The sequence below is a fragment of the Myotis yumanensis genome, unplaced genomic scaffold, assembly GCF_028538775.1.
Source record: "Myotis yumanensis isolate MYYU_CA2020_CCGP unplaced genomic scaffold, mMyoYum1.0.hap1 SCAF_10, whole genome shotgun sequence".
NCBI classification, from domain to species: Eukaryota; Metazoa; Chordata; class Mammalia; order Chiroptera; family Vespertilionidae; genus Myotis; species Myotis yumanensis.
In genome coordinates, this window is record NW_027223761.1 from 28,180,671 (window position 1) to 28,193,783 (window position 13,113).

Here is a 13,113-nt window from a genome sequence, read left to right on the forward strand (position 1 = left end):
GCCATTTTCTATCTACATAACCTTGGATGAATTACTCAACCTCTCTGACCAGCAGGTTCCTGATCTCAAAGATGGAAAAATAACACCTATCTTATCTTGGTTGTGATGGGGACAAAAATGAGATAATGAGGTCAAGCATCTGGCACATTCTAGGTAGCAATCAATTCTGCCTCCCTTTCACTGTGTGTGAGAAGTTCAAAATCAGTCTGACATCTGTCACCATATAAGTAAGGGTAGCCAGACCAACAGCTCCAGTTTCCAGCCCAAGATTTTTCTGTGAACAGTGCTGAAATCAATACCAAACACACTCATCTGCTCTTTTACAAAGTACAGTCATATCCTGAACGTTGGAAACAGTCACCACACTTTCCCACCTCTTATTGATTTAAATCCAGATAAACTCATGACACTGAACATACAATTACCAGAAAGAGATAGTTTATTCCTTTTTCCCAAGGACATGCATTCTTCAGATGTCCACAGTCTCTATCTATCCCGATTGTCTCCCTATCACTATGAGGCCATGTGTTAGTTGCTGGGTGTTTTTTTATTATTATTATTAATGTAGCATTAGGAGAAAAGTGAAATGCATGTACCCATGTACAAAAGAAGCTGGAAAGTTGAATTTTAGGACAGATCACCCAATTTTTAAATATTGGAAAATAATTCATGATTATTAAAAATTTTAAACAAAAAATACTCTGGCAGCCATTTCAATGTGAGCCAGCCAAATAAAGCACTTCTGCAAGCCAATGACAGGCCTCCAATTTCAACCTTTATCTTATAACAAAGTCCATGCCCATCCACAAACCCTACAAGGCTACCTCTCATAAACAGGAGCCTATCAGTATTAATGCCCCCTGCAGGCTGCACTCCAGCCACAAACTCCTTTTCACAGTGCCTCATTCCCACACACCACATTCTCCTCCAGCTCCGTATCAGGCCTGACTTCTGGGGGACGAGGCCTTCCATCTCTCAAGAAAGGCTATTACTGGCTAAAAGAACCTCGTTCTGGTTGTTTCCTGATGAACTGATAACGCTTCCGATGGTGAACTGTGAAATCACACCTATCAGGCTATGATCATTGGCAACCAATTCCATCAGTGAAAAGTAGGAACAAGAATCTGAAGAATTAAAAAATAAAGTACTGAGCTTATGTGTTCATTTGCTCTAAAAATTGACATAATTATAAAATCACAAATTAAGAAAGTATTTTGATTTCCAAGGAACAATTCTGATGGACGGGTCAACTTTCTTGGCAGATAGCTGGTGCTCAATAAGTGATTTGAACCTGAAATGATATAGCCTGTGTAACTATCACACTTGTCATTTCTGAAGCTCTCTCCCCCACACTGTAAAACTGTCAAGGCAGCTATTACTGTTAGCACCTCACCTCGAACCACTCCTCTCCTATCCTCACTCTCAACTTGCAAAGCTCCATCTACACCAGCCCTCCCTCTATCCCTGAGCACACCAGGCAGGATCCTGCCTGAGGACCATCAAGTTTAGCGTCTCCTCTGCCTGGGACACTCGGCTTTCTGGTTGTCTCATGGCTGGCTCTTCCTTGGATTCAGTTCCAGTGTCCCATCCTCTCTGGCCTATTTTCCCCACTCATCCCTGTTTTATTTTCCTGCATGACATTTATCATTTGGTTTCCATGTGTCCATATGTATCCTCTGATTCTCCCCACTGGAATGCTAGCTCCCTGAGGACAGGCCCCTTGCATGTCCTCTTCACTACAGCAGAATTCACCAATGCGCCTACCTACAGATTCGTGTCTGACGATGGTTAGTATCTAATGACAAATGAATTTCAATTTGACAGATAAGTACACTGAGGTACAGGGAGGAGTCCGCCCAGGGTCTCCTGGGTATTCAGTGACAGAGCCAAGACTCAAGCCCCTATCTCCTGACTCCCAGCCCAGCATCCCAGCCACTGCACCACTCGCATCTATGGACTGACAGTCTGGGTGCCTTCCACCTAGAACTCAATAAATGATGGGTTAAATCTTTCACCAGTGACAATGCTTGTCCATCCACCTTTCTCTCCACAGAACCAAATATTCTCCTGATATGCGGGTGTTTCACAATTACTAATTCCCAAGAAGGTCAAAGACGACAGTTTCTTTTTAATTCTCTAGAAGAATTCCACTGAACTTAAATGATTTAATGCATAAATATTAATGAAATTGGGATTTTTTACTAAAAAGTAAAGGTTAATGGCTACATTTTCTGTTTTTCTACTTCTCAAACATTAAGCAATCCAAAATCTTACATGCATATTACAAGCAGGAGCAATTTGTTCAAAACATTACCCACTATTGCTGTGATACTTCTTGTCTTCAATTAAGGTCAAAAGTCATCTGAACAGCTTCACTTCTTCTGACGAAGATTTAAAATTTACTTAATTAGTGTGTTTCTGAAAAACTTCATTTTCATGACATGAGATCCTTCCGTTCATTTTCATCAGTCTGAAAATTGCTTTCTTATGCACACTGCAGCCTTTACCCATGGCCTTGAAGCTGTGTTTACACTCCGCTAGTCATAGAGATAAGAAGGATGGAAACCCAGATTCCAAACCCATTTGGATGCATCTCTGGAGGGGGCACATTTTCAGCTTCTAGCTGCTTCCTTCTTCAAGCAGCAGCCTTGATCCAGAAGTAAGTAATTCCATTCACCAGCGAGTTATTGCCCGTTCTTTGTTACCCTTTTCAGCTCTTCTCTATTGGGTTAATTTATTCAACTAAAATCTCAAAGTAAATTCAGGGAACCACACTTTGTGACATGAACCACCCCACCCTTCATCTCAGGGCATAGCACTTCCCATAGCCTGAGCCAGAACCCTGGGCATCACCTTTGACTCCTCCCTCTCCACCCTCCAACATGCTGCACAGAACTACAATCAGTTCACTCCATCTCCTGATAATCTCTTAATCAACTTCTCTCCATTTGCACCATAATTATCGGACCCACTGGAATGCTAGCTCCCTGAGGACAGGCCCCTTGCATGGATGAGCATGGACTTTGATCATAGCCAGGACTCATCCTCTTAGCTAGAGTCTAGATTCTAGGCAGTAGCAGCAACCTAACTGGGCCCCTGTCTCCAATTTTGCCCTCCCCATGGCATTCTCCACTAAGCAGCCAGTGCCATCTTTCTAAAACACAAATCTAATCATGCCACACCTTCACTTACATCTCTTTTATGGCTGTGCACTGACTATACAGCCATTCATGATCTGGCCTCTTGCCAAACCTTGCCCCTTATTCCCTACCTAGGTTCTCCCCACCCTCCAATAACACTGAATTTGTCTTCAGTTCTTTTAATGCACCTGATCTCCCTCATCTCGCGCCCCCTCACTCATGTTGCATCCAGAACCCTCTTCCATTCATCTGCTGGCTGATTTCTACTTGTCCTTCTTTGCATAATAAGCATAACTCTCAGTGAAGGACTTTTGCATTCCTTTGGGGTAAGGCCAGGTACGCTGCTCTGTGCTCCCAATAGTCCTCCTAGGGGACTAACCATCCATGTGTTGTGTCTCCAGCACTCTATGCTTTACAATGGCAGCCCAGCATCCATCACCACACATGATATTGGGTAGGTTTTCATGACTACTTCCTGAATGTTGATAAGGGAGCTTACAGATTAATCAACGCATAGTTCTAAAACTAAATCCTCTCCATTTATGTGTAGAATGTGGGGACCATTTGAAAGAAGCATGAATAGATCTGTATTAGGGTAAGATTCCAATTTCAACTTTGCTCCCATCCTTCCCAAATATAAGCAATTTAACAACAGAAAACACCTACTTTTTAAATAATATAAGCCTTATATACTATATCTCCTTGAGGAAGGAATTAAACTTCTAAATATATATAAAAGATTTAATTTCTAGGAATGTACTGCCTTTTTTAAATAAATGCATTGGGATGGCATTGGTTAATGAAATTATACAGGTTTCAAGTGTACAATTCTCTGTACATCATTTGTATATTGATTGCATTGTATTTACCACCCAAAGACAAATCTCCTTACTGCTAATCACCCAAGGGAAAAGTTCTTTCTTGGGTTGGCTTCATCAAACCTTATGACCCTCTTCTGGATTTTCCCCCTCACCTCCTACCCTTCATTCTGATACTCTTCAATAAATTATCTGATAGTACCAAATTATTTACATATAAGCTTAAATAATTCATAATTAGAAAGGTAAACCTGCTGTTTACCGAATGCATTCCATTACAGACAGCCCTTTTTGCTTATTAACTATAACAAACTCTTGATATGGAAAACCTAATTGCCATGCCAAGTGGTGAGAAGAACCACTTTTCACTTCTGAAGAACTGGGGGAGAAATTAAGAAATACTGAAAGAAGCCACGAGGAGAAGGGACATGGCATGTGTTGAGTGCCTAATACATAGGGTGTGAGGACCCGTTCACATCCTTGCTCTTGTTGACTCCTCCCAATTACTCCCAAGATCCTGTAAACCAATACTTTCATGTCACATGAAGGTTACACTGAGGTGAGGTAAATTAAGAGCAGTTGCAAAAGCTTACACTCTGGCGACTGATAAAGCCACAAATTGAACCCAGGTCTATCTGGCATCTAAGAGGGAAGTTCTTCCTACCACAAGAACTCAGAAAACTGAAGAATATCTTTTTGAAATACAAAATTTTGTTTAAGTAAAAGAGATGCTCCCTTAGGAAGCCCAAAATGTCCTCTTCATCTTCTCACAGATCTGTGCAACAGAAGGTTTTTTCTTAGACCCCTAGATTTCAGCTTCCTATTAATTATGCTTAGATTTCATTTTATCCATCATTTAGGAATAAAATAAAAAAAACAGAAAATTTACCATCATATCTTTTAGAGTTTGCGTATACTGGCAGGACATTCCATTATATTTAATCTATGTTAATTAAGCTTTGCATTTTAACAAAGCCCTATATTAACACACTTGAGTTACAAAATATAAACATTAAATCTGCAATGTCATTAAGATAGTTCAGCAAGACAGATTCATCTTTGTTGCTCTTCCAATGTGCTCTATTGGTACTATTAAAAAAATCCATCAAATTAGAAATATAGATTAAAATAAGAGTGCCCATCCCATTATTTTAAAAAGTCTATTTCAATTGCTATTCCTAGGTACATTTTTCAGTTATCTTTATACTTAAGTTTTCCATTTCATTTTATCTATTCACTTAAGATATCCATGGGAACCCGATTGGCTCAGTTACTAGGAATTTTGCAGGTATAGCTGTGCCAAAAAGTTCACTGTGGTTTAAGGAATCACAGCCTCTCAAACCACCCACCTCTGGCTGCTGCATCCCCATCAGGTGAGAGAGATGCCTGCCTTTGCCTGGAAGGGAACTCAGCCACTGAATGAACTCTCCTGCCATTAATTCAATAATGGCCTCGTCTGAGAATAGCCAGAAGCCTGGCAGAAATTGGAAACAGTGATTTCCAAAACAGTCAATGTCATTTTTCTGGATGGCAGCTGTGGGAAAGGCAGTTGGATGATGACTTCCTGTGGTGCACATGAAGGCCAAGGCGAGCATTCAGCTCCCGGAGTGCCATTCCGCAAGTTTATCAGCAGAGGGGAACTTGGACTGGAAACTGAATACAACCATAAAACTGGGGAGATACTCATTTCCCTCTAACCACGGAACTAGAGAGGAGTGACGGCTGCTTATCTGGCCACTTCTCAGTATCCTGTTTTCCTTCAGCATCAAATTTCAAAATCACCACCAACACTGCCACCAACATGGCCAGAACCACCATCACGGCGACTGCCACCAAGGCTTTTTTAATGTCAATTTAAACTTAAAAGGCTTTTTCATTAGGTTCCCATTCTGTGCCAGGTGTTTTACAAATATTTCTAATACTTACAAAAATCTCCAGGTATTATTTATTTCAGCCTCCAGATACCAACACCTCTGCCCTTTTCTCTGTCCTGTGCAACCTCTACATGTAGTACATCCAGGGCAACCTCTGTGCCTGGGACAACATACGCCATGACACTAGCCATGAATTTCTGGGCAGCCCTAAACAGAGAGGAAACATCTCAAACAATCAAGACAGAAACTGCCTAGTTATTCCAATATCCATGTGCTCTCAGCCTTCACCCACCGCTAGACCCAATTTCCCAGGACTGGTCAATGAAATGGGGTACAAGTAATGCATGACATATCTAGTCCTGCTGGCTCTCAAACCTACCCAAGGGGAATGACAAAATTCTCATCACAGTGAAAGTTATTAATCAACCTCTCTCAGAATGTCATCATTCAAGTAAAACTAAAAACGCATAGGAGCCAGATAACTGAACAGTACTGCATACAAAGTTGTATCTGTATGTATCTATATACACAATAGCTACCCATTCTTTGAAAATGTGCCCCCAAAATTAAAATATTGAGCGTGGTACACAGCCACCATTTCAGCAAAAACCTAATTTCAGAAAAAATTTTTCAGCAAAATAGAAAGTCTAGGAGTCTTAAAGCACATTTTGATGTCTGTAAATAAAACCAGGTCATACAATAAATAATTATTTTAGTCACTTTGAAATTTTTAAACACTCCCCTAACTTGGATCAAAGAGGATGTCAAATTGAAATTTAAAACTATAGAAAGGTACAGAAAATGAAAACATTATATAGTGATATTAATGTGCTGAATTCAAACTAATACAAGAAACAGCACTCAGTAAACAGAAAATAATGAAAATAAACGAACATTCAAGAAGCTAGTAAAATCACTAAGATGATTGAAAAGGAAATAAGCAGAAATCAATGAACTTAAAATGAAAAGCAGTAGCCTTGATCAACAAAACTAAGAACTGTTTCATTTAAAAGACACCAATAGATTACACAATCCCATGATGAGCCCAGCCAAGAAAAGAAGGAAATATATATGTTTTACATTACAGATTTTAAAAAAATCACAAGTATAAATGTTATTACATAAAATATAATGTCCAACTCTTTGCTCCAAAAAATGCAAACATAATGAAATATGATTAACAAAATTTAAGTTTATCCAAAGAAAAGTTTAAAATTGAATAGAATAACATGAAAGAATTAGAAAATGAACATTTCCAATAATAGATTTCCCAGTCTCCCCAAAATGAAATTATCAGCCCATAATATAGTCATGCTAATCCTATCAGAAACATTTATAAACAAGGTATTACCTATATATTTAAACCAGTCCAAGCATTAAAAATTTCAAAAATCCTTGAACTCACTCACATCCTCCCCCCCAAAAAAAACCCTACAGTATCTCACATATTAATGAGTTAAAATATTTTAAGTGTTTAATATTTTAGTGTAAATGTTTAGAACAATGGTTGGCATTGATCAGTGCTCAAAATAACGTTAGTTACTATTTTTACCAACCTACCTGTTCCGTCTCAAAATCATGGCAACCTCTTTCTGGGATGTTGTTCTTCTGATCTCTTACTCCTTCCCATTCAGCCTGTCAAATATCTACTCACTTTTGTCCTTACACAACCATCACCCTTCCTGAAGCCTTTCGTGGTTTACCACAACCCATTCTGAGATTAACCACTATTGCCTTTATTTCCTAAACACAGCGTATTAGCATTGCACCTATAATGCTCTGTGATATTTATTTGTCCCTCTTCCCCATTAACTTAGGTGATCCTTAGAATAAAAATTCCCTATTATTCACCTTAATATTCCCAGTGTCAAGCACAGTTCTGCACAATACACACTTATTAAACGTTACTGTTAAATATTACTCATTAGCTTGCGTGATGATCTAAATATGATGGATAGAATGTGGTTTCATATGAGCAAAGTCCACCAGAAGCTAGAGGTCGCTCAGAAAGATACCCGTGAGCGGTCCTTGGAGAGCAAACAAGAAAGCCGCTTGGCCCACAGTAAATTCTTAATGCAAAGTAAATGTACTGATGTGTTCAACAGAAGCAAGGCCTCAGCCAGCTGCATGTTCTCTTGGAGCTACCACCTCTAAATCCCCGGGCGTTCTGTGCAAGTGCATTCCTCCTACCCAGGTTTCTAAGATTGAGCTTTCTTACCTGTGTTCCAGTTCCCGAATGGACAGGATCACTCCTGACGTTGACGGCTTTTGCTGTACAGTGGCCACAAAGGTGAAGTCACTCTTGTTTCGGAACAGCTGAATTAATTTCTCACTCACGTGAGGGGCTGCATGGATCTCTCTGTGTGTGTCTAGGAGTCAAGAAAGAAGAGCGGGAGAAACAGGAGTTGGGGGGGGGGTGAGAAGAAGGAAAGAAAAAATGCAGAAGAAAAAAGAGGAGAGAGAACATGAGAAGGAAGAGGAGAGAAGATGCACAGTTAAAAATGCCGTGTCCAAAGGATCCAGGTTGCATTTTTCATTTCCCCCTCTTGTCAATACTTTTCATTTTCAGACGCCAGCCACCACTCCATACAGCTCGCTCATTCAATGCAAAACCCAGAAATGCTATCCCGGCCACCGTGCCCACTTGTCACTTTGACACGTTCACAATTGGCCAGGGGTGTTCTGATGGGAATTTTGACAGGACACTGAGCAAGTTGGCCTGCTGCAAACAGATTAAGTTGCTGTAAATAAAGTGAGAGGCAGGCAAATAAATGGGGCCCTAACTCCAGAGAATCCCGAGTCTAGCAGGATCCAAACGCCACTCCACAGACTTCAAGTCCACTTTTGCCATGGGCTCTGTGACCTTCTCTCCACAATGCACCTGGGGAAACCCGTTCTTGCTTTGTACCCCACCAAGATTTACTAGCGCTAATAATACCAGACAACTCCGCTTTGCCTAGAGAATAAATACAAGGCATGCTCGTGATCCATACACGTGCCTGGAATTTCTCTGCACATATGCAGTGGGTGACTTTCCTCATGAAATATTTATTCAAGTCCAGGCCTAGAGGTGCGAGAGCCCGGACAGGAATCTCTCTCTCTGCAACATCCGCGTATGAGAGACATTCATCACTTCGTACGCGGACTCCCCCTTGTCATGGTAAACCGGGTATTATCTCCTCATTTTACACTACGCTGCCTGGCATCAGAAAGTGGCACCAAGGGAGCTGAGCTGGAGAAAACTCTTCAAAGAATGACAAATGAACAGCAAAGGGGCTTAGTGGGACTCGTGGTTCCCAGACCGCGTCCTCTGACTGTGTAACTACCCGGTTATTACTCGGGGGCTGCAGGAGGAGCCTTTGAAAACACAGAACACAAAGGCTACACCGCTGCGCTGCCCACCAACACCCCAGACCTGTGTGCAGACCTTAAAGCATCTCAGCTAAAGAGTGGCTTCTGACAAAAAGAAAGCCTTGAATTCTTGACCTTAGTTTGGCCTCAGTCCCTTCATCTGCAAAATGAGGGTATGGACTAGTGGTCAGCAAACTACGGCTCGCGAGCCACATGCGGGTCTTTGGCCCCTTGCATGTGGCTCTTCCACAAAATACCGACTTCTGCGCATGGGCCACGAAGTTTCAATCGCACTGTACGTGCGCGCCCGCACGTGGTATTTTGTGGAAGAGCCACACTCAAGGGGCCAAAGAGACGCATGTGGCTTGCGAGCCACAGTTTGCCGACCACTGGACTAGGTCATTTGTCAAGGCCTCCTGAACTTAACCTTCCATAATCCTATGAGCAGCTGGTTTAAATTTGCAGCACAGAAAAGAACACCATGGTCTACCATCTACAAAAGTCAGGCTAGGCATGGCATGAAGGTTGGTCCTCCCAATCCAGGGAGATCACTCTACTAGCATAACCCTAGTTGGACATCTGCTTTTCTGCCCAAAAGAAGGCCTTCACTACTGTACTGGTAGGTGACCTGCTGTCAGCTTTGGTCAAGGGCTGAGATAAGGAGAAGGTGTGCTTCCAGAATACCTTCTCTCTCCACTCTCCACACAGCAGCCAAAGAGCTCTTTAAAAGCATAAGTCAGAATCATTTCCGTTTCCTGCTTGAAACCTTCTAACGGCTTCCCACTGCTCCCAGGGTAAAATCCAGGCTCTTTAGCATGGCCTGCAAGGTAACATAGAAATTGACTCTTGCCTACCTCTCCCCACAGCATCACACTCTTCTCAGTTGCAAGAGGAGCTCCCCAAGCCCACTCCTGCCTCAGCGTCTTTGTCCTCTCTCTCTACCTACAGTGCTCTTCTCCCACTGTTCACATGCCTGGCCCCTCCGCCTTCAGCTCTGGCTGCAAATGCAACCTCCCGGGCCGTTCCTCCAAAACAGGCTCTCCGCAAATGTCTAACACACCACTCTGGCTATTCTCTCCATCTCACCTTTCATAACATATATATTGTGATCCATTTATTATTCCCTTATATCATAATCTTATTTCATATTCCTTACCTAACTTCCCTTCTTTTGCCACGAGACTATAATCTCCATGAGGGCGGACATATTTATTTATTCACTGTTCTATCTATAGTTCTTAGTGCCTGGCAGAAGACAGGCAGCCAATAAAAACATATTGAATTAATGTATTTTCCACTTATTTTTGTCATTTACAGTGTTACTTCAAGGAAGCACACATATTAGAATATAGGAATGTCGTTTGGAAAACTAGGGAATCAATGGGTACTGCTCAAGTGCCAGCAGCCATGGAATTAAAGAAAAGGATGGTCAGCATCAATTCAGCCCCTCCTCTTTGTAGGACACCCCATCTTCGGGTCTAATACATCCCACCACACCTGCTCACCCGTGGGAACATTTCTTCAGCCAGCTTTTCCCACTTCTCTGTGAGAGCGACTGGCACGTTGAAGTAAAGACCCCATTAGCGCTCAGCAGAGTAAAATATAAAAATATCTATTTTGATACATTGCGACTTTATGTACATTTTCATTCTCAGAAAAGCTCTTTTGAGTAAATGTTTACCATAATTCAGCCACTAAAAAAACACACGGAAATATTCCCACTTCTTACAGTACAGAGATGAGCAAACTGGACCAGGTTTCAAGGGACTAAGGACTGCTCTGAGTTTAGCAGACACCTCGCTGTGCCCCTAGCATAAGATTCTTTACCCCTCTGAGCCTCACCCTCCACATCTGAAAACCGAGGACCGAACTGCACAGTCTCCAGGTTCTTTCCTAGTCTCACCATTTTGTTTAACCCATCATAGCAAAATAGGGTATTGAGGCTATTTAAACACCCAGATTTTTTTTATCATTTTTCTCCTCTACTGATTTTCCAGATCACCATAAATGTAAAGCTGTCAACTACTGAATATAGTGAGATGTCACCTACTTTGCAGTAGCCTGCTTTTATCCTGGAGTTAAAAGAGCAACCGATGAAAACCAATTGAGAACCTACAGTGAATATTATACTTCCATATTCAACCACTATAAGGTATGTTTGCTATATTTCAGAATATTCAATTCTGCTAAAGAAAAACAAGTGGGATGGATAAAGCTCATAGGACATGTTAAATAAAGATAGCAAGTTAGCAACCTGTGAAACGTGTTAAACATAGATGGAATAAATGAAACATAAGTGTGTTGAACACACATTAAAAAAGGATTGAGTAAGAGTATGACTTATAAATAGAAAGGGTGGGAGGACCAAGTCATTATGTACAAATCGTGACACCTTCAGAGTGATAGCTATGTCATCCCTAAATCCGACACCCATCTTTGACACTCATTGCATTCCCACTGTGGCCCCACGTATACTCTGAGAAATGCTAAAAAAAAAAACCCACTGCTGATCACCAAACTAACAGGTGAACTACAGCTGTAGACAGATGTGCTTGTCCCTGCTTCTCTCCAATAGATAAAGCATGTTGGCTCCAGGCACCTCCCATCCACTGAACCTGTTTTTTCCTTTTATCCACCCCAAAACAGATACTCTAAGCTGACCCAGTCAGTTGCAGCTTAGGAACTAGTCATCCAAAATGCTTTTCTGGGATGTATCATGGTCTTAGGTGGGTGAGAAGAGATTTTTTTTTTAATTTAGGCAATACATTTCTATTTGTACTGTACCCCTTTTTTTATAACCTCAGCTCCAATCCATGTAACCACAGCATCAGCAACAAAGCTGATAGGGCAGAGAGGAAATTTGAAGAATATGACCAGTGGATAAGCCAGGAATCCAGTGGTGTCTCCTATCCTCCCCCCACTCCACTTGTACCCTTTTCTAAGTATATCAGCCTACTCCATCTCTTTCCCTTACTTCTTCCTGGATATGTTTAATTGATTTGATAAGCGAAATGATTGCAGCATTTTAATTTGGTCTGTCTGTGAAGCTTTCTGTTTTGTGACCTCTGGGGGTGCACTTGAAGTCTCTCACTTCATCACAGTAATTTCCCACACAACCGCCGCTTTCGGTGAACACTTTACATTTTGAAAAGAGGGGGAAAAGGAACGTAGTTCCAGATACTCGAGGTGTTGCATGATCTAGTTAAGAAGTGCTAACTCAGCAGCAAGGGTTAAGTGCTTTTTCTTTCCTGGGATGAGGCAGCTCTACCTAGTCATTTTTAAAGAAACACTAAAAATGCTAATGTAGTGATTATGCATCAGTAAAACAGTGTTGAGTGAAGAAGGAAGGAGATTAGGCAGTAGAGAAGAAATTAAACAATGGTACTCGCACTCTTCTCTAAGATACAGGCAACTTCATTTATCTTTTCCCTGATTCCTAGGGTGCAATGGGTATTATTTTCATTGTGGACAAGAATACACTTGTGTTTCCTTTGTGCCAAGCACTGTGCTGGGCACCAGGGAAGTGAAAGTAAAACTGCAATTTCTGCCTTCGAGGATTGCTTCCTGAGCAAGACGTTACCTGGTGACAACAGGTAGAGTGGGGCAATGCACAAGGGAAGGAGGGAGCCTGTGGAGACTGGGAATGACATCTGTGGAGGATGGGTCTTTGAGCCTAAGTCAGAAAAGATGAATGAGCATTTACCAAGCAGGAGAGAGGGGGAGAAGAGGGCCTTCGCTGAGGGATCGCTCTGCGGATGTGAACACCCACGTGCTTCCCATTATCCTTGTTGCATTTTTCTTTCTCTGCAAACATATCGCTCACTCAAAGTCCAGCAGGAAAGCATCTATTCAACCGATTCTTTTTTTTAAATGTATTTTTAGTGATTTCTGAGAGGAAGGGAGAGAGGGAGAGAGATAGAAACATCAATG

General features: G+C 41.6%; 1 protein-coding gene across 2 annotated transcripts in view; it reads right to left on the reverse strand.

Moving 5' to 3' along the window:
• The window catches only part of NELL1 (neural EGFL like 1), a 683,273-nt gene that overhangs the window by 618,499 nt on the left and 51,661 nt on the right, over nucleotides 1–13,113 (reverse strand). For both annotated transcript variants that reach the window (XM_070428154.1, XM_070428155.1), the window contains exon 3: nucleotides 8,051–8,201. In XM_070428154.1, coding sequence (XP_070284255.1) covers nucleotides 8,051–8,201 — 151 coding nt within the window. The remainder of the gene's footprint in view (nucleotides 1–8,050; nucleotides 8,202–13,113) is intronic.